This window comes from Dermacentor silvarum, chromosome 11, assembly GCF_013339745.2.
Source record: "Dermacentor silvarum isolate Dsil-2018 chromosome 11, BIME_Dsil_1.4, whole genome shotgun sequence".
Taxonomy (NCBI): Eukaryota; Metazoa; Arthropoda; class Arachnida; order Ixodida; family Ixodidae; genus Dermacentor; species Dermacentor silvarum.
In genome coordinates this window covers 18,716,090-18,743,442 of record NC_051164.1, presented here as the reverse complement: position 1 = coordinate 18,743,442, position 27,353 = coordinate 18,716,090, and the positions used below count along the sequence as shown (strand labels likewise).

The 27,353-nt window shown below is 50.4% G+C and overlaps 1 protein-coding gene across 1 annotated transcript; it reads left to right on the top strand.

Moving 5' to 3' along the window:
* Positions 1-49: 49 nt before the first annotated feature.
* On the top strand, positions 50-27,353 carry LOC119432441 (uncharacterized). The gene is made up of 3 exons (XM_049658238.1): positions 50-95; positions 14,502-16,760; positions 27,187-27,353. Exons 1-3 carry the CDS (start codon positions 50-52, stop codon positions 27,351-27,353), a joined length of 2,472 nt encoding a protein of 823 aa, XP_049514195.1.

Genomic DNA, 27,353 nt, shown 5'->3' with positions numbered 1-27,353 from the left:
CCTTCCAAAAACCTTGTTCCAAAACTGTTACCAGCAATGGCAGCACCACATGCAGAAGTGTGTGAATGTGAATGCTGAAGGGGACTACCTTGAAGGTGAGAATGTCACGGAGAACTGATTCTGTAAGTACAATTATTTATTGGACCAGTCTCGTTTTTTTTGTGTGTGTGTCACACGTCGTACATGCAGGTATTGCATTGTTCAAGGGTAAATATACAGAAGCTGCACCGAGTCGTCGCAGTATTTGTATGGGCTTCAAATTGGGGACGATGCAGTCTCACGAATTTGTTCAGACGAGTTAAGGACGGAGGTCTAGCAATGACGCACCTCTTTATAAGACAGGTCATAAACCGGTTCTTATTTTTCCGAGGCTTAAGCGATCCTTTCCAGACCACGGTGTGCCAAGTGAAGCTAAGGAGCGCATTACCTGGCTATGTAGTTTGTACAGAGAATATGCGTGGTCCTGTATGTGGTTTTCTTAAGGAAGTTATTTTAAGTGTACGGTTCTTGTCCGTTAGATTTTCGAATGAATACCTTTTTTTCAGTGAAACGGAAAAAAACTATAGAAAGATGTATGTGATGTAGTTCTCCCTGTTCCATGGTACAGGATCATACACAGTGTAGGCCAAGGGCAAGACGTGCTTAAGCGAGTAAAAAGAATGCAATTAAGTAACACAAGGGACCAAGTGTTTCTTTTTTAAGCTTCACACTGGTACATTGCCTGCAAAACCTTTTTTTAGAAGATCATGGTTTATCATTACCCTGGGGGTCACATTGATTTATCTGTAAGAAGCCAGGAACTATAGATCATGTATTTCTACACTGTTGGGAGGGTGCCTACTTTTGGGATGTACTTCAAAGAACTATCAAGAAAGATTTTCCATTAGATCCACAGGGTATTAGATACTTACCGATAGAAAACGAAGATGGACTGCCGTTTGACCTTATTATGCTAATTGGCCTTCACTGCCTTAGGCGCTCCCGTATGGCGTGGTATGATTACGAGCCGGATGCTCGGCCCGCACGAATGTATTTTCGAGAATGCATGTCCAGATTTGTATAAGTTCAGAAAGCACAAGAATCTGTACCTGCGTGGCTGTCTAGGGTGGAACCCTTGACCTCGCTCAAATAATTCTAATATAGTCAGCCCCGGAAGGCTGACACTAGGTGTTGAAAATTTACTTTTTTATCTTGTTTTCCCAACTACTAGCTGTTCTTTCACATGGTGTTACACCACAGGCAATAAAGAAGAAAAAAAAGGAGCGTCCGTGCCATAATGGTTCAATATCGGGCTTCTCTGCTAGAGGTCCTGTGTTCTAATCCTGCCATCCAAGAATTATTTATTGTATAATCATTGTATGAAACGCGCATGAGGCTACACTTAGTTCTTTATTCTATGGCTACACCGCGTTGGACCATCCGCTGCGCTGTGTCCGAACGTTAGCGGCGATCGTTAGTCGGCGCTCGTTAGTGTCACGATGCAGTACTTAATTAGCTTTACCGCTTCTAGATGGCGGCGCCGAAGCCGACGTCACATCCGTTACATCCGTTGCAGGAAATCAGTCGTGAAACCGGGAATAAAAACACTAATTCGTGTTAAAAGTTGGAGGACGCTCAAGCTTCGCCTTTAAGAGTTGAACGCGATAGGATTCAAAGATCCCTGACTGCTTCTCATGCTTCTCTGCAACTGCAGCCTGCAGCTTATATTACCGTAATGTTTACCGGGAAAAGCTGGCGGCGAACCCTATGCACGAAGGCAAGCTTTCTGCTAGAAACACCGCCTCTTGCGTGGGCCGATCCCGTAGTACACAGCTGCGCCCCCCCCCCCCCCAAAAAAAAAGTATCATTTTCAGCTTTCTGTTATTGTTTCGCACTTTTAATATTGCAACGTGGCGAGTCGCTGCGGTGATTCCGTCGTGGACTGTTGATGGGGAAGGTCGTCGACGAAGTAAAGGAGTGTGGCGGCCAGGAATTGTCGAAGTTACGACTTTCGGTGCCATAGGACGTTGGCTGCAACTCGTACCACCTCGGTGTCCAATGACGTTGCCGACAGAATCGAGGGATGTGTCCTGTGGCACCGCAGGTATAACAGACGGGAGGCTCGCGGCTAACTTTCGGGTAGGATGGGTATGTCCGTGGCTCCGAGTAGGCCATTGCTGAACAACGGGCATAAACCTCAGCACGCTCGTTGCCGGTTTCCCGGAGATAGTTCTGTTGCGTTCTCATTGGCCTTCTCTAGCGGTACTCCTCGACAATCGTTGCAGTGATGGAAAGGGGAGCTGGTGTAAGATTGTACAGATGTTGACCATCACGGAACTCAGTGTTCAATTCCGTGCAACGACAGAGCTCCTCTCTAACACTCTGTTAGAGGAAGGATAGAGGATAGGATACAAGACAGGATAGAGGAAGAGGAGAACGACGAGCTATGCACTGGCAGCCACGGCTACATTTAGGTGGCGACATCGTGGTGACCTCTTATTCATCCTGGTCTTCATCTCTAAATAAACATCGATCATCCGTAACAGTTTTTGGTGGAAGGTGCTAGGTACCCCCGACCACCACGCAACACGGACAACAAGGTTCTCCAACCTCCTGATCTGTGTCGAAGCCGCCGAATCGCCAGATTACCCCCATTACTTCCGGTGTTTGAGATGTCTCACACCAAAGCCAACACTCGCACCGAACCAGCGGCATCTTCGACCCAAACGAAGGCTAGTCCGTGGCAGTGCCAACGCCTGGTAGGTCCTCGCACATTCGGAGGGCAGCCCGCCGAGGACATCGAAGAATGGCTTAACCACTACAAACGGGGAAGCAAGCCCTATTGCTGGGACAGCGTAACGCGACTCTCAAACGTAGTCTTCTTTCTGATGGACATGGCGCTCGTGTGGTTCGATAACCACGAGGAAACTCAGACCACGTGGGATCGTTTCATATCCGAAATCAAGGACCGTTTCGGCGATTCTGTCGCAAAGAAGAAGCAGGCAGAGCAAAGGCTCCTTCAAAGAGCTCAAGTACCGGACGAGAGGTCCACGACCTACATCGAAAACGTACTCAAGCTATGCAGAACGGTTGATTCTCGTATGTCAGAGGAGGACAAAGTTGGCCATTTGTTGATGGGAATCGCGGAGGACGTTATCAAATTCATCTTTGGTAAACAGAACCTTAGCTCAGTCGCCGACGTAATACGTCGTTGTCGTACCTTTGAGGCTCTCAAACTGCGCCGCATAACCCCATAGTTTGGCCGGCTAGCAAACGTCTAGCCATCAGAGAGATGGAAGAACGCCAACATTATACTAATCCATAAGAAGGGAGAAGTTAAAGAATTGAAAAATTATAGACCCATTACCTTGACTTTAGCCAACAGGCTAGCTTCAGGAAGGCATGTTCCACGATTGATTATATCCATGTAATCAATCAGATAATCGAGAAATCTGCGGAGTACAATCAACCTCTTTATATGGGTTTCATAGATTATATTTCATAGATTTCATTCAGTATAGGTACCACCAGTCATAGAGGCATCGCGTAATCAAGGAGTACAGGAGGCGTACTAGAATATCTTCGCAAACATCTACGAGGATTCCACAGCTACCTTGGTTCTCCCCAAGAAAAGTAGAAAGTTACCTATCAAGAAAGGGGTCAGGCAAGCAGACACAATCTCTCCAGTGCTATTCACTGTATACATATGCTTAGAAGAAATATTCAAGCTCTTAGACTGGGAAGGCTTAGGAGTGAGAATCAACGGCGAATATATCAGCAACCTTCGGTTTGCAAATGACATTGTCCTATTCAGCAACAATGGAAACGAGCAATTTACGACTTCGGAGAGGAAGACACGTCCTCTATCACTCAAAAGTTCGCGAGGTGCACCGTGACGGAGAATAAAGTTTTTCAGGAGGAAGGATGCTATATCACGAGCGGTGGCAGCAAGCAGAGCGGCTGTTTCTGCGTATCTCGTCAAATGGTCGATGGCGACGACTCTCCAGCGGTTTCCGGAAGCCGTGCTCGGCAGGGGTCCATACAGGTCATTGCCAATGTGATCGAAGGGCCTGGCCGGACACGGGATTGGCTGGAGTGGACCAGAGACATGCTGAGCAGGAATCTTGCGGCGTTGGCACTGAGGGCACGACCGAATGTACTTGCACACAAAGGTGTACATGCCACGCCAATAAAACCTGGAGCGAAGCCGGGTGTACGTCTTGAAGACACCCGCATGTGCACACTGGGGGTCAGTATGGAAGGCCGAACATATTGCACCACGAAGATGTCGAGGTATGACCAGCAACCACTTGCGGACGTCAGAGACGTAATTCCGGCGATAGAGAAGTCCATCCCGAATTTCGAAGTGAGATGCTTGACGGCGCAAAGCTCGAGAAGGTGGAGGAACAGTCGAAGGATTTGAAAGGAAGCGGATAAGAGCACTAATCCAGGCATCCTTGCGTTGCTCCGAAGCCATGTCGCAGCCTGCTGGGAACAAAAGCACTTCGTCAACGGCAGAGAGGCAGGCATCACTTTCGGTTGACACGGGCGAACGGGAAAGCGCGTCGGCATCAGTGTGGCGGCGGCCAGACCTGTAGACAACGCGCACGTCGAAATCTTGCAACCGCAAAGCCCAGCGAGCTAATCGACCAGAGGGATCCTTCAACGTGGACAGCCAACAAAGTGAATGGTGATCTGTAGTCACGTCGAAGGGGCGGCCATAGAGGTAGGGTCGAAATTTACCAAGTGCCCAGATTATGGCCAAGCATTCCTTCTCCGTAACGGAATAATTCTTCTCGGCTTTGGTGAGGGTGCGGCTTGCATATGCAACGACGTACTCGTCGAATCCAGATTTGCGCTGCGCGAGCACAGCGCCGAGTCCGACACCGCTGGCGTCGGTGTGTACTTCGGTCGGAGCTGTCGGGTCGAAGTGACGCGGTATAGGCGGCGAGGTCAGTAGTCGACGCAACTCTTCGAAGGCATCGTCACAAGCGGGCGACCAGGCGTAATCGTTCAAGTCGCTCCGTAGAAGCTGATTCAAGGGAGCGGTGATGGACGCAAAATTCCGAAAGAAGCGGCGAAAGTAAGAACACAGGCCAAGAAAGCTGCGAAGTTCTCTTACGGAGGAAGGTTTTGGAAAATCAGCAACTGCACGGAGCTTGGCGGCGTCAGGAAGAATACCGTCTTTAGATACTACATGGCCAATGATGGTGAGCTGACTTGCGCCAAAGTGGCATTTCTTCAGGTTGAGCTGAAGGCCGGCGGAAGTTAGGCACTGTAACACTTCCTCCAGCCTACAGAGATGGGTGGGAAAATCGGGCGACAAAATAACCACATCATCTAAGTAGCACAGACACGTTTTCCACTTGAGACCACGCAAAAGGTTGTCCATCATACGTTAAAATGTTGCGGGGGCGTTGCAAAGCCCGAAAGGCATAACACGAAATTCATATAGGCCATCTGGTGTTACAAAGGCCGTTTTAGGTTGGTCTTCGGGTGCCATGGGGACTTGCCAATAGCCGCTTCGTAAGTCGATGGAAGAGAAGAACTCCGCGTCTTGGAGACAGTCAAGGGCATCGTCAATTCTCGGAAGAGGGCAAACATCTTTACGAGTTATTTTGTTAAGACGACGGTAATCGACACAGAATCGAATCGATCCATCCTTCTTCTTAACAAGAACAACGGGAGATGCCCAGGGGCTATCCGAAGGCTGAATGACGCCGCGCTTGAGCATTTCAGCTACTTGATCATCGATAACACGGCGCTCTGTCGCGGATACACGATATGGTCTTTGTCGTAGTGGCGCACTGGTACCCGTGTCGATGCGATGACAAATAGTTGACGTGTGGCCCAAGGGAACATGCTGGCAGTCGAAAGACGAACGGAACTTGTCGAGAAGGCGTAGAAGCTGGGCGCGTTGGGAAACAGTCAACGTGTCGGCAATGGAGCCATGTAAAACATCGGGCAAAGTTGGCTCCTGCGCGGGGTTACAGGCCACTCCGGCGACCTCATGAGTGGTGATGGAACCAGTTGGCATGTCAATGAAGGCAGCAGGGTCGACACACTGGACGCGGCCAACGCACTCCCCACGAAGCAAAGTGAGAGGACAGGACAATCGGTTGGCGACGAGCAGTCTGCTGACACCGGCATGAACGTCCAAAAGAGCGAAAGGCAGCGGGGAACATTTGCGTCGAGCGAAAATTGCAGATGGCGTAAAAAGGGCGCTGGCACCATCAACAATGTTGCATGACATCGTGGCAAGGGCAGACGAGTGCGGTGGAATTGTAACGTCTTCGGCAACAAATACTTTATCTTCAGGTTCACGAGCGTCAAGGAGTGGGGCATGACACAGTGTTTGAAATTCCACTGCAGCACGAGAACAGTCGACGACGGCCTTATTAGCGGAAAGGAAGTCCCAGCCCAAAATAAGATCGTGCGAACAAGAACACCGCACCAAAGATTTGACGATGTAGAGGAGGCCGTTGATCACAACGCGAGATGTACACGCAGCTGCAGGTGTGATGCGGTCGGCGCTTGCAGTACGAGGTGATACGTTTGATAGGGGCGTCGTAACTTTTCTGAGCGAACGGCAAAGATGGGCACTAATAACTGAAACTATGGCACCAGTGTCAACGAGAGCGAGTGCAGCGACGCCGTCCACATGTACATCAATAACATTAGTCGGAGAAGGGAGAGGCCTTGGTCTGTTCTTGGGTGACGCAGTTCTTGCCTCTGGAACTGCGGCGATTAGTTTTCCCGTTCAGGCGTAGAAGGACGACGACGCATCGGCGAAAGCAAGCGGCGTCGAGGCGATTGCGAACGGCGGTCAACAAGAGGGCGGTGGTCGGAGTAGGAAGACATCGGGCCAGGGTTCTGAGACGCGGAGGATGACGGGTATGGGGAAATGTATGGTTCAGTGTCGAAGCTACGGCGGTAGGATGGTGCACGGCGACGGCAAAATCGTGAATTATGGCCCGGTAGACCACACGCAAAACATATTGGCCGGTTGTCAGGAGTGCGCCATTGTCCACTGCTGTGTGGGTTAAAAAAAATAAATTATGGGGTTTTACGTGCCAAAACCAGTTCTGATTATGAGGCACGCCGTAGTGGGGGACTCCGGTAATTTAGACCACATGGGGTTCTTTAACGTGCACCTAAATCTAAGTACACCTAAATCTAAGCTGTGTGGGTACCGCGGCTGAACGAACTGAGGAGCTGGACGCAGTGGCACGGCTGATGGGCATGGCGCAAAGGCCTGAGGTGGTGGCCGCGCGAGAGCCTCGGCATAGCTGAGAGGTGCAGTCACCTCGGGAAAAGCAACGGGAGTAGGCATCGGAGGAGTCTCGCGGGCAGAAGGGAGAGCTGCGAAAACTTGCTCGTGGATGACCTGGCGAAGGTTGGCCGTCAAAGGCGAGGGTGGTGGCGTGGTTGAGGACAGCAGCGAAAGCTGACGAGCAATCTCAGCACGGACGAACTCCTTTATCTGGCCAAGCAGGGAGTCCATCTCGGGAGCCGCGGTCATGCTCACGAGGGTTTCGTCGGACACAGGTGGGCGCCGCGTCAGAAAACGCTGTCTGCAGAGCTCGTCGAAACTCTGGCAAAGCTCAATGACCTGAGGAACAGTGCCTGGGTTTTTGGACAGCAGCATATGAAAGGCATCGGCGGAAATGCCCTTCATGATGTGACGTCCGCCTCCGCCATCGTCAGGTTGACACGCTGGCAGAGGTCGACGATGTCCTCTATGTAGCTGGTGAACGTTTCACCAGTTAGCTGGGATCGGCTTCGTAGGCGTTGTTCAGCGCGAAGTTTGCGCACGCCAGGGCGGCCGAAAACGTCTGAGATGCTGGTTTTGAAGCTAGCCCACGTGCGCAGATCGGCTTCGTGGTTTTTGAACCAGAGCTTGGCGACGCCCGATAAATAGAATATCGCGTTGGCTAGCTTGAAGGGATCGTCCCATTTGTTGGTGTTGCTGGCGCGTTCATACGATTCCAGCCAATCTTCAACGTCTTTCTCATCGGTGCCGCTGAAGATATCAGGATCCCGCTGACGCTTGGCACCGGCACATACGATGGCTGAAGTAACCGGTGGGGATGTCGGGCTGGGGTCGTCAGGCATGGCGGACGGCAGAGTTCGGGTGCGTAATTCCAGGTTGGGGGAAAGCCGCAGCACCTCCACCAGCATATAATATGAATACAGAACAAGAGAACAGCAGGCAGCGTGTCTAAACCAGAGCAGCTCAGGCAATCTCGAGCTCGCGCCTCCCGGCTATGTGGCTGCAGCGCCGGTCATTCCTCTTCACTACACAGCAAATGATTGAGGACCTTAATCGAGAAAGTGTAAGAATTGAGTTGAAGATGAACATGCAGAAGACAAAGATAATGTTCAATAGCCTGGCAAGGGAACAAGAATTCAGGATCGCCAGTCAGCCTCTAGAGGCTGTAAAGGAGCACGTTTATCTATGTCAATTACTCACAGGGGGCCTTGATCACGAGAAAGAAATTTACAGAAGAATAAAATTGGGTTGGAGTGCATACGGCAGGCATTACCAAATCCTGACTGGGAGCTTACCACTGTCGTTGAAAAGAAAAGTGTACAATCATTGCATTCTACCGGTGCTAACATATGGGGCAGAAACTTGGAGGTTAACAAAGAAGCTCGAGAACAAGTTAAGGACCGCACAAAGAGCGATGGAACGAAAAATGTTAGGCCTAACGTTAACAGACAGGAAGATAGCGGTGTGGATCAGAGAACAAACGGGGATAGCCGATATTTTAGTTGATATTAAGCGGGGGAAATGGAGCTGGGCAGGCCATGTAATGCGTAGGATGGATAACCGGTGCTCCATTAGAGTTACATAATGGATACCAAGAGAAGGGAAGCGCAGTCGAGGACGGCAGAAAACTAGGTAGGGTGAAGAAGTCAGGAAATTTGCAGGCGCAAGTTGGAATCAGCTAGCGCAAGACAGGGGTAATTGGAGATCACAGGGAGAGGCCTTCGTCCTGCAGGGGACATAAATATAGGCTGATGCTGATGATGCTACGTGTAGCTGATGCCCAAGACAATTTACCATTTATTTACACAGAAGCAAACGGAGTCCAAGATGGCGGCGCTATATCAAGCGGGAACACGTCATCTTCCTCCACTTCAGTGCAGCCACACTGTGGCGGCTGTTCCGTATCGGCACCCCCGGCAGTAGAAGCACCGTCACAGTGCTTAAACTACACATCCGTGGTGAAAGGTGTGTGATACGGCTTTAGTCTCGTTACGTGAACGATGTCACTTGCAGCTGACGACGACGCTGAGGGGTCGGCGGGGGTGATTTCATACGTGACATCGGTCACCTGTCGCACCACACGGTATATGGACCAGTGGAACGCGACAGCAGCTTTTCGGAAAGACGGCGCTTGTGTGACCAGAGAAGCACCAGAGAGCCCGCAGAAAAGTGCACGTCGCGATGGTGGCAATCATAGAGGCGTCTCTGATGCGCCTGTGAGGCCTCTATACGGGTGCGGCCGAGCTGCCGCGCGTGATCGGCGCGTGCAATCGCGCCGCGGGCGTATTCAGTGGCTGAACGTGCGGGCGAGGGCAGCAAGATGCCCAAGGGCAACGCAGGTTCTCGGCCATATAGGAGACAGAATGGTGAATAGCCAGCGGTGTCGTGACGCGATGAATTAGACGCGAACGTCAAATATGGTAAATGAAGATCCCAGTCGCGGTGGTCGGCCGCAACGTACTTCGAAAGCCTGTTAGTGATGGTCCGGTTGAGGCGCTCCGTGAGGCCGTTGGTCTGTGGGTGGTAGGACGTGCTGAATTTGTGCTTTGTCGAGGAGGAGCGGATGATGTCCTCAACGACTGCCACGAGAAAGCTACGACCACAGTCAGTAATTGGCGTGGAGCATTGTGCACTAAAATAATATTGTAGAGTAGAAAGTCAGCGACGTCACTTTAGCGCAACTTGTCGGGAGGGCTCTTGTGAGTGCGTTCCGCGTAGCGTTATCGGTATAGCGAATGCGACCATTTATTTCCGGAGCCCGAGTGAGGGAGTGGCCCAAGAAGGTCTAGACCAACGCGGAAAAAGGGTTTGGGCGGGACGTCGATTGGCTGGAGACATCCAGCTGGAAGCGTGGAGGGCTTCTTGCGGCGCTGACAGGGCTCACAAGCGGCAACGTAACGCCGCATGGAGCGGGCAAGACCCGACCAAAAGAAGCGACGTCGTACATGTTCGTATGTGTGCGAGCGTCGAGGGAGCGTCGTGAAGGTGGCAGAGGACAGTCGAACGCAGGTGTGGTGGGATGACGAGCAGAAGGACAGAGCCGTGGGGATCAAAATTACGGTAGTTTAATGTACCCGCTTTGAGGAGAAACATCCGGAGAGAGGCGTCACCAGACGTTGACTCCAGCCGGTCGATGAGGGCCCGTAACGAAAGATCGTGGCGTTGCTCGTTGCCGATTTGAAGCAACTGTGTCTGTGACACACAGAAAACAGAAGCGATGGCGTCTGCATCTGCCGGATCTTCCACGGGATAGCAAGACAAACAATCTGCATCCTGGTGCAAGCGTCTGATATACGATGGAGAAGGTATATTTTTGCAGGCGTAAAGCCCAGCGAGCGAGTATAAGAAGATTCAGTCTAATGAAATTTAACTTAAAAGGCATGGCCGGTCGGTGTTTTCTTTCATGAGATTTGTTTGTGGGCTGTCATTCTCAAAATCCCAAGGAATAACTTTTTCAAGAATTTCAAGACAAGGTATATGAGCAACTTTAGTGATAAAATGGTGTGGCAATATAACCCGCGTATACCGCATGTCACATAGGAAGGCGTGGCATATACATATACCTAAAAATATACGGTAATTTCCACTCGCGGGACGCCGCGGCACCGGATTTTCTGCAACACGGGGCCCTTAAGGCTATCGCGTTAAAGTGAAGTGCGGTGATCGAGGGAGCATGGTACTGGAGTTCGTCTTCCTGCTGGAATAAACGGCGGCGTAAAACGCTCTGCTCTTCGCTCTTCGGGCGTATTGTCTTTCACCGTAGTTGAAGCCTCGTCGACCAGACAACGAAGTCCTCGCACTTTACAGCCTTTGTAATAAAAAAATGCAGCCAGCTTGACACTAGCGGTGCCAAGTCTGAAGAAACAGCGGAGCTGGGTGACGTTCCTTAGCAACTAGTTGATGTAGGCTTAACGTGGCTTAACTTTGCTTTTACTAGACAAGGTTGGGCTATCAGGTCAAGGCTAGGCTATCATGGCAAAGCTGGGCGTTGACGCTTGGCTTTATTCTCACGTTCTCGGTATTCCAGATCGGCTCGCCGCCGTCGTATATATCGGCGGCTTTGTTGGCGAGGTAGGCTGGATTGGCACAAGACGGCGATTCCTTTCCCTCGTGGCTTGAAGGCGCTACTCTCGTCGGGAGCCTCTTCTTCCAGCGTAAAGGTGCGCTTAGGTCGAGCCATATCTCGATAGAGCGGTAGAGCATAGCACGCGCGCGGTGCGCGCTATGCTCGCGAGAGACGTGGCTCCTCCTCGCTCAACCAGGTTTAGCGTAGCCCACCGGAACCTTGCCAAGCTTAAACAGCGCCGCTGTTAAAAATTTCGACCTAACAAGGTTCCAAGAGTTCTTCACGCCTTTCATTAAGAATATCTTCGGACAGTTATTCTTCCGAATCAATGCGCTTTTTCCAGAGTTTTAACAGTGGAGCTGTTAGTCGAGCCTTTGCTCGCCTGCTCCAAAGAAAGGGCTTCTCTCTACGCTTAATTCCGACGCCTAGGACTCTCTACGGACTCCGCATCGCAGCTGCTCTTTCCCGGCCGGCACCGCGGCTCCGCCTTCAGGCTCCTTCTCACATTCCTGGAGGACACGGGGCTGTCGTACAAATTGCGAATGCGCCGCCTGGCTACCCCTGACAATCAAGGGCTGTGTAATCGCCTCGACCTTCTCTCTCTTTTCTTTCTTCTTTACAATCCCCGCCCCTTCCCCAAGGCGCTGAGTCGTGCTCCCTAAAGGAATGACGAAAATAAGCACCTCTTCCTCTTCACAACCACACTCTCTCTCTCAGGAGGAGAGGCGATGGTGAAAAGAGGTGTTTCTGTGCGGCGCGCCCTTTCAGATAACGAACGCGCATCGCAGCTGGGCGGCGATGCGACTGGGGGAAGACAACGAGTAGTGGGTACTCTTGAGGAAGAGGCTGCCTACTGCGAGCGTCAGCGAGAGTTGGCTCGTGAATGGGCTCGTCGCTTGCTCTCATTACTGGCACGCAAAAAAATAGCAGTGGCTTAGCTCGGCTATGCCAGGATATACGTAGCGTTCGGCCACATCGTTCAGAACCGGTAGACTTGGTGGCATGGGCGGGTAACGATACCCATTGGTAACGCTAAAGAGTGGAATCGTCTGTTAACGAGAAAGTTCTTGCACGTTGTGCAAACCCGCGCCACGGTATCACCCCACTCATGCGGCGCCGCTAAACTCAACGTTTCAAGCATGGCACTACTTACCGGCGTCAAGTCTTTCATGTGCCACAGTCTTTCACACACGTCGCACACACATCCAAACGGATTGTTTACGAAGTTCGTTTCGAAGGTCCCAGTCGCACTGACGCTTTCCCTCAGTTTCACCGTATAGTCAGTCAATCGGCGAGCCTTGACGTCATCGACGGCGTCTTGTTGTTGCTGCTGCTGAGATGGTCGGACACGTCGCTCAGCCTCCTGGCGACGCCGCTTTGCTAGACGTTCCTCTCTTTGCTCCGGTGTCTCCGCAGCACGTTTAGCCTTCTTCTCGTTCGTTTTTCCTACGCTCAACCGCTCATTGCCAGGAAACGACTTCGGGATCCGATGAGTTAAGCTTCTCAGCTCTCCTGTGCCGCTGAGCAGCAATTTCGCTCTCCATCTCCATGGCTATACCACACTGGCAAACGCCCAGCGTAAACGATCAAACGCCCAGCGCAAACGCCCGGGGTGCCAGCTATACGCCGTGTGACGTCACTGTTCCTCGCGCATGCGCAGCACAGCTCTCCAGGAGCCACGCGAAACTGCTCAACCTCGGCCAGTGTAGCTCACGCTACAAAAGGGGCGGCGCAACTTGCACGCGAAAAAAAGCACGCCAAGACACAGGGAGAAAACGCGAGATAAAAAAACACCGCATATCCACGGGGTAAATGATGATGAGTGGGCGAAGCTCCGGAGGGAATCATCGGTAAACCGTGAATCTTCCGTGTAATTCGCCCAGTCTCGCCGCACTAAATCGAACGATTGATTTCCACCAATGACACGCGCCATATGTGACGTCATTCCTATTTTATAACTGCGCCCTTCATTATAATTGCACCATCTCCCGCTTAAGGGGACGCTAGCACAAACGCGATAGAAACGTGCAGTACTCTCTAGTAAGGGGGGGAGGCCACAGCGTCTTACGCAGCCGTTTACACAGTAGTAGTGATTTTATTGAAGAAGAAAGTAACGCTTATTTCTGCTGCCCAATAGGGAGCACGGCGCAGCGTCAGGGGAAGGGGAAAAAGGAGATAAAGATGTTGAAAGGAAGGGAAGAGAAGAAGAAGCAGCAAGAGTCTCATCCGATCATGGAGGAGGCTGGTGATGGAGGCGATGGCCTGCTAGGGACGAGCGCTTAGCGATGGGCGGAGATTCCGTTCAGTTCCACAAACTCCAAAAGGCTGTGGAGAGCTCGGAGGTGGGGAGGCGACGGGAACAGGAGGTCGCTGGTTGTCGCAGCAGGTAGACCCTGTTGTCTGTAGGCAGTGATGACCCTTGAGCGGTCCTGTGCCAGCGCTGGGCAAGCACAGAGAAGGTGGGTTTACACATGCCGGAACGTGCACCGCGTTTGCCGACGCCATCACATGACTGCTGAGAGAGTATAACCCCCGTATTCATAAACGCTCCTCGACTTGAACCAACACCCTCTAGAAAAATATGAAGGCCTTAGTTCTTATCCCTTTCCACTCGCGCTACGTCAGCAGATGGGGCGGACGCATGAGGCGGCGAGCGCGTTTTGCGGTTTTGCCCGTCGCCGCGACACGACGCATCCGCGCGTCCGGATCGCGCTGGTGCGCGTTGATCGCGCGTCTCCAGAAACTCATTCCCCGGCGCGTATGTACAGTCGTACATCTCTTCGCTGTTCAGTCGGACGTGTTTTCCTCGCTGTGAAAAGAATCCCGCCGCGATGCCGTGCAAATGCTGTGTACCTCGATGCCGCGGAAACTACACGGGGGACACGAAGGTGCACGTCTTCAAGTTCCCGAGAGATCAAGCTCTAAGGGACGCTTGGATTCGCGCTGTGCCACGGGAAAACCTCACGGTCACCGAACATTCCAGGGTAAGTTTTTTTTATTTAGGTGTTAGTTAATTGAAAGAATATAAACGTACATGTGTAAGTGGCTCATGAGCCGCATGTTTGTGTGACCTGTAGCCGTCGGTTTGCTGATTGGAGCGTATTTTTTTTCTAGGTATGGCATGTGAACTTCATTTCATGGACGAGGACATTATTCGAGACGCGACGCATGCAGATCAAGCAACTGGCCGCGTAATGACAGTGCCGCTATCTCATGTGCGCCTTCGCCCAGACGCTGTACCGTCGAAGTTCCCGAATCATTCGAGCTACTTGTCCAGAAAGACCGCGAGGAGGGAAGATCCTGACTCCAAGCGCGCGCGAATAGAGAATGCAGCCCTTCAGAAAGCCATCGCTGAATCCAACGAGGCATTTATCAGAGCACGCGAGGAGGATAAAGTCAACAGTGTGAGCGAACTTGCCAACCACTTAAGGAGCCAAGGGATGAAGTTCTGGGATGTTATCGAAAGAAATGAAAGGCTTCTTCTCATTCACATTGTCGACGATGAAGCACCGTGGTTGAAATACTCTGTTTGCGTGAAAGGAGATTTGAGCGTGACATTACACGTTATGAAAACGGCCGTAAAAAAGCTCGGTGCAAATCTCTGCGTTCCTGAAATCGCTAACAGTAAAAGGGGTATGGTGGAACTCCTGGAAGGCATCGAGAAGTGGGACTGTGACCTGATGTCCAACTCAGTCGCCGAAATTTGCGAGGCTGTTTGTTTACTGCTTGATCAGCTTTGCACGTCCCAAGCAGAAGATGACGCCAACTGTATTCAATTTCTGAAAGAGCAAGTCACCTTGCACCTATCGAAAAAACAGCGCAGGCGCTACTCTGCTGATTTCATGATGTTTTGCTGTATTGTTTTCACTATATCGCCCCATGCATACGCGTTCATACGTAGCCATGGAAGCATCACCTTGCCGCATCCTATGACGATAAGATCAGTGTGCTCGTCTTATGGTATGAGTCCTCAACAAGAGCATCAGAGTGAAACATTCCTCAGCTACATGACAACAAGAATTTATGACCTGAAAGATGACCAGCGCTTTATCACAGTTATGGTTGATGAAATACATATAAAACCTTACTTTGACTACAAAGGAGGCAATATTACCGGCGCTGCAATTAATAGAAATGAAGCTGCTAACTGTGCGCTCGTTTTCATGGTGCGCAGCGTGACGTGTAAATTCAAAGAAGTTGCGCACATCGTGCCGGTGCACCGAGTAGAGGCGGAGTTCCTGCAAAAGACGCTTAAAGACGTGATTTGTGGGCTGGAAAAGATTGGGTACCGGGTTATGTGCGTCGTCAGCGACAACAACTCTGTGAACAGAAAAGCGATGTCACTTTTCGAATCACCTCCGTGTAACAGAATTGTGTACCAACATCCATCAGACCCTTCAAGGCCGCTGTTCTTCGTTATAGACCCAGTGCACATTCTAAAATGCATACGAAATAACTGGATCAATCAGAAGAATGACCAAATTTGTTTCTACTTCCCGGAGATCCAAGGAGACACACCAGAATCAGAGCGAATGCAAACAGCGTCATTTGCAACAATCAGGGACCTTCACAGCAAAGAGTGTGACCAGCTGTTGAAATATGGCTATGGGCTGTCAAGAAAAGCCCTCTACCCTTCGAGTCTTGAAAGGCAGGACGTAAAGCTTGCTTTACAAATCTTCAATGACTATTTACCAGAGGCGTTACGTGCTCTTGGAGCAAAGCACAACCTATTCTCTTTCGAGGCCACGGCTACATTCGTCGAGATCATACTCAAGTGGTGGAAAATTGTAAACGTCAAAACTCCATGGAAGGGAGAAAGGCTTAGAGATCACTTCCAACAACCAGTGCTTTCCATTGATAACGATCCAAAAATTGACTTCTTGCACATGTTTCTGAAGTGGCTGGATGAGTGGAAGAACAAAGGTTTTGACAATGGTACTCTGACAAAGGAGACTCACGCTGCTCTCGAACACACCACCTATGCGCTTGTTGAGCTCGCTAGGTACAGCTTCGAAGAGCTTGGAATGTCATATGTCCTTTTTGGGAAGATTCAGACAGACTGCCTTGAAGATAGGTTTGGAAAGTATAGGCAGCTGGCAGGTGCGCAATATCACATCTCCATCAGGCAGATATATGAAGTCGAAAACAAGCTGCGCCTGCAGAGCACCTTGCCTACAGTTTCCCCTGACCAGCACTGGGAATGTGTCCGAAAGCAAGTCGAGGCATTGCTTCCCAGCAGCAACGTTGTTGTTACCTGCCAGGCTCTTACGAAGATGCAGGACGTCGTCCCAGTCCTCGTCTACGTTGCAGGTTATGCAGTATACGGGACCCTTAAAAAGTTGAAGTGCGAGCAATGCAGGGACTCGTTGACCGTGGACAAGAAGATCACAGTCTCTGCCACAAACGAACATTATGGTCTTGTGAAGCAGCTGGACCGAGGAGGTTTAGTTTATCCATCAATATTTGCACTTAACGCAGTTGCTCATAGCTACGTTGTAGTAGAGCAGCTCGCTACAGAGCCAGCACTGCTTATGATGCCTGAACAACGCCAGGTGGTAACGAAAATGACGCTACAATTGCTGGCTAGTGAAGAGCAGTCCGACTTCGATACGTGTGAGAATGGCCACACAGTTGAATTAGTGCTTAAACACATCCTGCGGTGCATCACCAACATTCTGCTAAAGAACTTTTGTAGGAAGCTGAACGACAAACTTCTCGACGCTGCCGATAAATCAAAAAAAGTTGTCGCAGTTTCACCTGAAAGGCGAAGCATCAATTGCGATAGCAAACTTGTAGAGAGCTATACGGAGTAATGATATTAGATTTATCAGCTGTATAAACTTGGACATGCAGCAGCACCGGCAACACGCAGAACTGTTGTCGACGCGTCGGCGCTTTGCCCGCGTTCGCTCAAAATGCGTGCGGCGTTGGTGACTGTTGCCGGAGCCTCTGATATAAATAGGCACTGCGTGCCGCAGCTAAACGTCGCCTCCCTTTCCTCCCCCTCCCCCACGGCCTCTCGCTCGTCGGAAGAAGGCGCGTTTGCTCTACATACATGGTGATTGTGAAGGAGAACAGAGACGCCTACTTCTGCAGCCCTTAAGCGAGCACGGCGCAGAACGCGCGTTTGTTCTCCGCCGTGCGTTCACTCCCCATGAAAGACGCACCCCTCGCGCCCTTTCACTCGCACATACAGCGTTCGGCGCGCGGCGACATTGGCGCTGAGCCGTGCTCCCTCAAGGGCTGCAGAAGATAGCGCCAACCTTTCCCTTTCCCTCAAGAACCACTTATCATCATCATCATCATCGGCGACGATTTCTTCTCCAAATGACGTCATACGGAACCTCACGGCGACGGCGACGGCAGAAATCTGCTTTTGAGTGTCCATATAATTGCTATCGCAATAAAAACGCGGAATCATTGATATCAGTTATTTCTGCCACAATTTTTGGGGCATAGGAATTTATTCTTTTATGGCAACATACATTTTTTAATGGACAGTGCATAACGTTCAGTAATTCGTTTGCAGCGTCTAATATACAATTAAATTGGCAATGCAGTTATTATTCATGCATTCGATCCCTCGACAAATTCTATAAGGCGGAGGCCGCGCTGCAACCTGAGCCCCCCCCCGAACAAAATTTTGGGCTATGCCACTGATCTGGTGACCAGGTTACCAGTGTTGTACGTAGTGACCACGGTGGAAGAGTAGACAGGATTCTCAACGACGCCCAAAAACCGGTTCCTTCCGTGTTTGTAACTTCCGCCTCATCCGCTAGGTGTGGTACAGGATAGGGTGCATCATTTTTCTACACAAAAGCATGGAACTCTGTGGTGCGATCGCTGGGAGCACGAATAAAAATGGAAGAAAGTTTCAATGAAACTATAATATTAAGCTGGAACAACCACAGTTTTACATGCGGTTCATCTTGAACGCTAATTGGCTACTTTTCTTGCTTACATGATTACTGGAGAGCCACAAATAAATTATTTTGGGTGGTTCTGAGACGGCTTCACGGTCACACGCGGTCACCCAAATAGGCATATTCCAAGCGATTCATTGTAACACTGGCTAACTGGCTCATTGAATGACGCTTCTCATTGGTGTTGACATTTGTTGCGAATGTCGATGGTCCGAGCGGCCACGAAGGTTCCATGTATGATGCCGTGCCAGGTGCCAAGAGGAGGAGTTATCCAGGGAGATTAGAAAACTGTTTTATATACACTGTACATGGTATTTTACAAGAAGGGCTCCATGATGTTGGAGCCGTCTACGTGCTAACATCTTTGCATGTGGTAGCGTTTACATCTCCGAGCGTTCTACATGGTCGAGCATGCTCTACATCGTCAAGCCTGCTCTACATGGTCAAACCTCCAGCGTCCCCACAACACTCAAGTCCCCTGTTTTATCCCTTCCGTTTCCCTCTTTCACTCGACGAGGGAATACACTTTAGTTCCTTTAGCCAATGACAGTCTTTGATCAGGTGGCCATATCTCGCACGTGATGTGTCGTCGTTTCCCGGCGGGCTCCGCCTCCAATCTTGTTAGGTCGCCCCCGAACACAGGCAGCGGTTGACACCTTGGGAACCGAACGTTGATGTCGTTCCCCCGGGATTGCCAGACGCGGGCCCCTTTCAAGATTCGCCTCTCCATAGTGGTCAGTTCGCGGAACCAGGTAGGGCGGTGGCTGTCTCGAAAGGCAGCAGTCGGCGTAGCGTCGTCGTGGTTCGGGCGGCGCTGGTAATTCACGGGACCGCACCAAGGGGCGACGTTGCCGTTTAGCCACGCATGAGGTAGCCCGGAGACCAACTGCTAATCCCTCAGTCCCAGGTGACAATTCTCGGCCGCGAGAAAGGGCGCCAGGTTGGCGCGTCTGAGTCAGCGCCGGCCTCCTTTGTCCCGAGGGACCGCCAGACACAACAGCACCCCCGCCGCCAGATGATGCATCGGGAGATCGAGTTGTTTCATGCAGCTCGGCCGGTTTGATGCCTGCTTCGCTCAAAGCCATGGGGCCGCTGCTTCCAGGAATGATGATCTTCCCGCCAAAGGCCTCTTCATAGGTGGGCTCAGACTGGGCTGCAGAAATGACAAGCTCCAAGCTCCAAGGAGCGACCTTTGTCAGCCACACACAATGCTGCAAGCGCCACTGCAAGCCACTCTCATCACCAGACTTTACCAATTCCAAAAATCTGGCAGCCCCCTATCTAAAGAAAACCCTGAAACACTAGGTGCGCGATGATCCGGACAAGTACCAAGAAACTTGCGATGATGTGTCTTCGCAAACAGACACCAACTGGGCTTATGTAATAAAGCTAAGTAATTGTGAATTAGAGCTTCCACAGATCAGGAAGGCGAAGAGAGAACTGGCCTTCACTAATTCACATTCCGTAACACTTAGCACAAAAACGCTACATAATCCTTACCTAATACCGAAATTGCCAACAGATGGGCAAACTATTTACGACTTATTACAAACTCGTGCAAAAGCGGAGCTCATTAACTTGCGCAACTTGCGCGTGACATGCCAAACGATATGCAACTGACATTTTGCATTTTACTTTTATCGCTGTCGTCGCGTAAACACTCCCCTTTAAATCGTGGGTCTAACCTGAGCCGAAAAGGTTAACAACATACCAACAAACTGCGGCATTCTTTACGCCTGTCAAACTTTCAACACCCATCTCCCACAAAATGAATACAAAAGAAGAAAAAATTGCTACCCGTCTTCCTTGTTTACTTATTCTCGGGCCCCAATCGCACCCCTTTCTTTCAAACGCACTCGAGGGGGTCGCGCATTCCGGGGATTTCGCAAGGTGTCGTCGCGAATAAGGCAAAACCCCCTAATTTGCCTGACACACCTTGTAGCTGCGACTTTCGAACAGCCGCTTCCAACTACTGGGAGGGGGAGGCATTGACAGACCCGTGCGCGCACTGTCCCATTATCTGCTAGGCAGACCCTTTTCTTTTCCCCCGCGAGTGCTCGGCCATTGTAACAGCCTACAGGACGCTTCCCTTTGTCCCTCTGCTTACAATGCGCTGTACGCGAGGCGGTTAGGCGACAGTTACCATCCCTCTGTCTACAGTGCACTTTACGCGTTGCGGTCAGGCGACGGTCACTACGCCTGAATCTTCGCGAGACTCGCCTTTTCGCGACGTGCGTCACGCCGATCCTTGACCTCAGCAAACGCCTAAGCTTGGGAGTTACCCTCCTGCGCTTTTTCACATTATCTGGCTGGATCATGATCTTAGCGCGTTTACCAATGTCGCCTTGGCGCTTCGCACGTTTGACTCGAGACGCCCTGACCGCCTCCACCTTTCGCATCCTGCGCTTACGCCCTTTATGTTTGGCATGCTTCGTTGGTCCTGCGGCATCAGCACACGCACTTGAAATTTCGTTGCCCTCTCGGGTTTCACAGTGCGTCTGCCTTTGTAATAGAACATTACCAGATTTGACCATTGAGCAAGCTGGCTTGTCATGAAGTCTACCTTCAGCTGGCCTAGCTCTATCAGTGCCGTCGACAGCATGCAAAACTCCTTGCTGGCCTTCGAAGTCGGCCTCTGTTTCCAGAACAGCCTCGCTAAATGGCGAAACAGCTGTTTCTTCGCGCTTGTCACTGTGTCCGTTAACGACGGGCACCGCAGCCCTCTCAGCGCTGTCTGAACAATCTTTGTCACTGCCATCTTGGCCTTCGAAGTCGGCCCCTGGTTCTAGGGCGGGAAAACCACCGCTCTCTTCGGTGACCGCATTCACCTCGCTTCCGGCTACTAACACGTCTAACTCATCACTGCTTACAGCTGCCTCTGGAATCGCTCCATGGTCCTGTGACCGCTGCTCAATAGGGAATAAGCCTATCAGTCCCTGAGCCTCCTCACGTGCTTTTGCCCTGAAAGCTCCCTTGCTGGAGATGGATTGTCCCGGTTCCCTCAGCATTTGCTCCGACCTATTCGAGAAGCAATGCGTGACCTTGTCTGGCAGGCTGGCCGAAATTGCCGCCGCCGTACACACTTGGCCTAAAGGGCCTTCCGTTTCTGGTGCGGGAAATCCGCCGCTCTCTTCGCTTTGTGTGTGTGCCATTTGCATCACACCTTTTCGAAAGCTTTCTACACTAGTCCTCTCAGTGCTAATGTTATCTTCAACAGGCTCGTCTTTTTCATTGTCTTTTGGGCCTTCGAAGTCGGCCTGCCATGCTACACCAAAGCGCCTGAACAAAGCCCTCTTAGCTCTGTCGTAGTCGCGCGCTTTCTCCTCGGACAAGCAATGCATGAAACACGCGCCGACGCTAAACGGGAGAAGTGCTCCTAATCGCTCGGCCCACGAGTCCCGGCTGACACCCTCTTTCTCACACACTCGTTCAAAACCGGCGAGGAAATTAACAATACCCTCGTCTGTCTCGAAAGTGTGGAGCTGGCGTCGCGCTGTCCGCCATCTGAGCATCTGATCTTCCCGTTCAAGCTCTTTCATCCTAAGAGCGTGCCGTTGCGCTGCCTCCTGCTCGCGCCTCTCGCGAATTTCGGCATCGTGCCTGCGCCTTTCTGCTTCTTCACGCTCGCGCCTCTCGCGCTTCTCTACAGCTTCAAGCTCGCGCCTCCTGCACTCCTCTGCCTTTTGCTTTCTTTCCTCAATTGTCTCCCAAGCCTCATCAGCTTCCTCGACCGTCACCTCTTCTACCTTCATGACGTCGAGAACCGCTTCTTTCGTTTTTGCGGAGTCGACCGAAATGCCTAACTCCTTGCAAATGAGAAGGAGGTCCTGCACTCTGAATTTCTCCATAGCGATCTTGTTTGCCTTCAAAATTCACCCTTCCTAAAATTCGCTATTTAAAGAAGGTGAATTTCCCAAAATGGTGCCCGCCAGAAAACACACAGTTACTCTCCTAGCAACTAGCTACTTGTACTAGAGAGTTCTGGCGACATGAAGCGCAAACTCAGGCCCTAAGCCCGTCCTTATCGCTACCACATCGGGAGATCGCCGAATTTCCTCTCTTCGCTTGCGAAACAATTTTCCTGGCCTCTCCGGCCTTCTCCCAACTCACTTCCTCATTCTGTAAAAGCTCCAATTGTTGACTTTTGCCTACCGCAGGGACAACCAAAATTCCCATCGGCTCACAACTTTTGAGGAGTTCCTGGATTTCAAACTTATCCGTATTTACAGTGCACCCTGTGTTTCTTCCCCTTAGTAACTTAGCCCACGAGACACTATATTCTTGATCTGCGAGATGAAATCACTAACGACACCAAATCATCATTACCGACTTAGTAACCTGCGCTAATGAGTCTGGCGAAAAGAGAAGCAAACACGTAGCACTCACCACACCGATGTAACCAACGCCGGCCGATCCCACCGCTGCCACCACTGTTGTGAATGGTGATTTTTCGTGGGTCCACGAAGGCTGCATGTATGATGCCGTGCCAGGTGCCAAGAGGAGGAGTTATCCAGGGAGATTAGAAAACTGTTTGATATACACTGTACATGGTATTTTACAAGAAGGGCTACATGATGTTGGAGCCGTCTACGTGCTAACATCTTTGCATGTGGTAGCGTTTACATCTCCGAGCGTTCTACATGGTCGAGCATGCTCTACATCGTCAAGCCTGCTCTACATGGTCAAACCTCCAGCGTCCCCACAACACTCAAGTCCCCTGTTTTATCCCTTCCGTTTCCCTCTTTCACTCGACGAGGGAATACACTTTAGTTCCTTTAGCCAATGACAGTCTTTGATCAGGTGGCCATATCTCGCACGTGATGTGTCGTCGTTTCCCGGCGGGCTCCGCCTCCAATCTTGTTAGGTCGCCCCCGAACACAGGCAGCGGTTGACACCTTGGGAACCGAACGTTGATGTCGTTCCCCCGGGATTGCCAGACGCGGGCCCCTTTCAAGATTCGCCTCTCCATAGTGGTCAGTTCGCGGAACCAGGTAGGGCGGTGGCTGTCTCGAAAGGCAGCAGTCGGCGTAGCGTCGTCGTGGTTCGGGCGGCGCTGGTAATTCACGGGACCGCACCAAGGGGCGACGTTGCCGTTTAGCCACGCATGAGGTAGCCCGGAGACCAACTGCTAATCCCTCAGTCCCAGGTGACAATTCTCGGCCGCGAGAAAGGGCGCCAGGTTGGCGCGTCTGAGTCGGCGCCGGCCTCCTTTGTCCCGAGGGACCGCCAGACACAACACATTGTATTTAGATGTTTTTCGCAATGCTTAAGAGTGAGAGAGCACACGCAGACCACTTGATACATACTCAAAATAATAAATTTGACGGATTCTTCGAATATCATGCACCGGAGGTATAAAAAAAGTTGTCGCAGTTTCACCTGAAAGGTGAAGCATCAATTGCGATAGCAAATTTGTAGAGAGCTATACGGAGTAATGATATTAGCTTTATCAGCTGTATAAACTTGGACATGCAGCAGCACCGGCAACACGCAGAACTGTTGTCGACGCCGTCGGCGTTTTGCCCGCGTTCGCTCAAAATGCGTGCGGCGTTGGTGACTGTTGCCGGAGCCTCTGATATAAATAGGCACTTGGTGCCGCAGCTAAACGTCGCCTCCCTTCCCTCCCCCTTCCCCCCCTCCCCCACGGCCTCTCGCGCATCGGAAGAAGGCGCGTTTGCTCTACATATATGGTGATTGTAAAGGAGGAAAGAGACGCCTACTTCTGCAGCCCTTAAGGAAGCACGGCGCAGAACGCCCGTTTGTTCTCCGCCGTGCGTTCACTCCCCGTGAAAGAGCGCGTCCCTCGCGCCCTTTCACTCGCACATACAGCGTTCGGCGGTGCGCGGCCACGATTTCATCTCCATTGACGTCATACGGAACCTCACGGCGACGGCGACGCCGACGGCAGAAATCTGCTTTTGAGTGTCCATATAATTGCTATCGCAATAAAAAAGGAAAGCCACAACTCTCGAGGCCAAAGAACTGCATGCATTGCTTCTAATATAAAGCCAGCACAAAAAGAAACTGGGCTTCGTAAATAAATGTTTTGCTGCTACAGTTTTCTGGCGTTCTATTCTTTTTTAAGGTATGAGGCCAAGTGCTGGGGAAAAAAGTTTAAAAAAGGATAAACAATACAAATTATTGGTCTACATCATAAAGCACACTTTTTTAGGCCCATGTGAGCGTTTTAAAGCTTGCATTATTTTTCAATATTTTTATTATTTGAAAAATTTGATTAAATGTGGGTCCCACGCCAACTGTCATAACTCTAATTTAACTCGATAAAAAAACACAATTTTTGGCAGTCATATAGGAGAGGCTTTGATCTGTGCAATGAACCAAAATTATTGAGATCAGATCAATTATCGAAGCATAGTGATGAAATAACCAAAAACATGTGTGCTTCCAATGGGTGCGCCTTGGTGTAAACGGCCTCCATATCAAAACTTGGGGCACGATTTTACTTGCTGAGGTCCATTGCACACCCAATAACGTGAGAAAGAATTGTGAGAAGTTTCACAAAAAAATCTTTATTAGGGAAAAAAGTTATGAATGTTTGCGTTTGAAGAAATCGTAAAAAGACGAGTTCTGAGAAAATCAACAAAAAGATTGCAAAGCATAGCGCTTACATAAGATGATCAGGAGAGCTAAAATCCCATATATTTGTAGCCAGTTTTGTCTTGGGTCTTGCCCTTGTCTGATTTTGCTCGTGTTGCACCTCGGCTTCCTTTTTTTTTCTAGCCTGCTTTTCAGTATTACAGGTATTTGCTGTACGTCTCCAGGTTCGTCGCCTTGTACTGATTGCCAACAAACTTTAATTTTGTGCGTCTTTGTGCTCTAAACTTCCCCATTCTGTGGCTGCCAGTAAGAAAAAGTAAGCGACAGAGAGTAAACACACCCATCACACGATCCGGTTCTCCTTTAGCGCGCGTGCAGCCTCCATAACGTAAACAACACGTGCAAAAGATTGCACGTCCACCTGGTGAGGTGTTTATTATTTTAATTGATAAATAAAATGTTGAAAATGCTATTATGGCATTGCTACACTTTTTACGTGATACGATTCTTAAATAACCAGCAAATAACTGCAAACCATGGCATTTTTTCTGTTCCACAGAAAACTGGCACTTTCAGTTTCGGTTTCGTAGACGCCGGGTGGGTTTACATTTTTTTATGTATCTTTTGAAAGAAACTGCATAGGAAGATACTTTTTCAGCAAAATGATGTAGAATAAATTCCTCATCTTACAAAGCAGAAAACAAAAAATGGACATTTTGAAAAAAAAAATTACAATTTTCACTTGGCCTCACATAAATACATGCATGCTTGTTCTTGCAGAAAAAAAATGTTTCCGCGCAATGCACCTGCGAGACAACCTCTCTTGAACAGCGTTCCATATCTTTTTTTTTCAATCCGCCCCATCGTGTGACGTCACGCGAAGAGAGCTAAGGCCTTCATATTTTTCTAGAGGGTGTTGCTTGAACTTGACTTGCCACCGCCTTCAACGCGTTTCGAACGCGCTGCCCAAGGCGGTGGCAAGTCAAGTTCAAGTCGAGTAGCGTTTATGAATACGGGGGTAAGGCGGAGAGGCCACAGCATCTTACACCAGCTTCTTACACGGGCCGTAACGCGCTAGCACAAACGCGTTAGAAACGCGCAGTCTTTCGTTAATGTTGGGTATTTATTGTCATCGTGGTGCGTGTGTCCATGTGCGCTTCGTGGCGTAGTGGTTAGCGCCGTGGGTTCGTAAGCGAGGGGTCCCTGGTTCGATTCCGCGCTACGAACACAACTTCGGAATTTTTTTTCATAAAAGTAGACGTGGCTACCTACTACGACGACTAGTACTACTACTACAGAGGAGGGACAGACCCACACCCTAAGGAGCTTCGCCCCCCCCCCCCCCCCAAAAAAAAAAAAAAAAAAAAAAAACCAGCACCCCCTGACTAGAGAAGGCCACAGCGCTCGCTCCGTGACATCACGAGGTGGAGGCGGGTGTGTGTCGGCGGAACGCGCGCAGAAGACGACAGCGCGCACAAATTTGTACCCATACTCGCGGACAACTTTCTGTGGCAATGAAGGGAAAGCTAAGGGCGCGTGGATGCTGCGCATGTGTTACCGCGCCAAGTAGTCCGGCAGCGTTTGACAGTGCTTTTGGTTGCTCAGAACAGACGCTGAATCGACGCAGCTTCCACGTATACGACGGCTTCGCGTTTGTCCAGACGCGGAAGGGAAAAGCCGCAAAATAAGTAAACTTTTACGCTCAGTGGTGTTTTCTGTCTTATTTAACTGTTGTTAATAAGCTGTTTATGTTTTCTATTCTCCAGCCCAAACCAACGTGGATTAAAACGTGGGACTTTTCAGAAGCGCTCTCACTTGTGCGCGCTTTGCCTCCGTAGCTTTCCCTTCATTGCCACAGAAAGTTTTCCGCGAGTATAGTTACGCAAGAAATACAAGCATATTATGGACTTCTAAGACATGTACGGCTCATTAAGATGAAGGGTTGAAGACTGAGCCTGTTGGCACGTTGTACCGTTCATTCCGAGAGGCGCTATAGACGACCAGACGAGAGTGCGCCTACGTTTTGTGTTTTCTTGTCCCGTCGCCCAGCGCCCCTCTAAATTAACAGTGCTTATTAAGTTTGATATGCCTGATGGGAAGCTTGTCTACTTTTTTTATTTGATCGCCGATGGTTACATGCTGCGCGCAGTAGTTAAAGAAGGTATTCAAAATACGCATGTAGAGCAATCCGAACATGAAACTTTATTCGTTTGTAAGGTCCGACCAGCTACTTGCTGCTTAGTGTTTTCAATTTTCTCTGTTTTGATTTCGAGCTGGCGCCAGCAATGTTATCGTTCATCCTGCAGCAAAAATTTTTCAGTAGTATATTGGTGCTACACCATAGCACATCCTTCAGCACCAGTTCACTCGTGTGTCCGTTGTCACAGGCGTCGAAAACTTAGCTCTCTTCCTGCATGAGGAGCTCTATCGTGAGCTCTGTCACTACCTTGCGCTGGCCGGGCATGCTGAGAAATTCGCTCTTCTTGGAAAGCTGCTCAACTACTGCGTAGTTATGGGCAACCAAATTTACCACAAAGATGGCTGGTTGCACTAG

Coding starts and splice junctions, on each gene's coding strand:
- LOC119432441 (XM_049658238.1), top strand. CDS start 50: ATGCAGAAGTGTGTGAATGTGAATGCTGAAGGGGACTACCTTGAAG. Junction 96..14,501: donor TGAAGGGGACTACCTTGAAG/GTGAGAATGTCA, acceptor CAGATCAAGCAA/CTGGCCGCGTAATGACAGTG. Junction 16,761..27,186: donor GAAGCAGCTGGACCGAGGAG/GTTTAGTTTATC, acceptor CCGTTGTCACAG/GCGTCGAAAACTTAGCTCTC.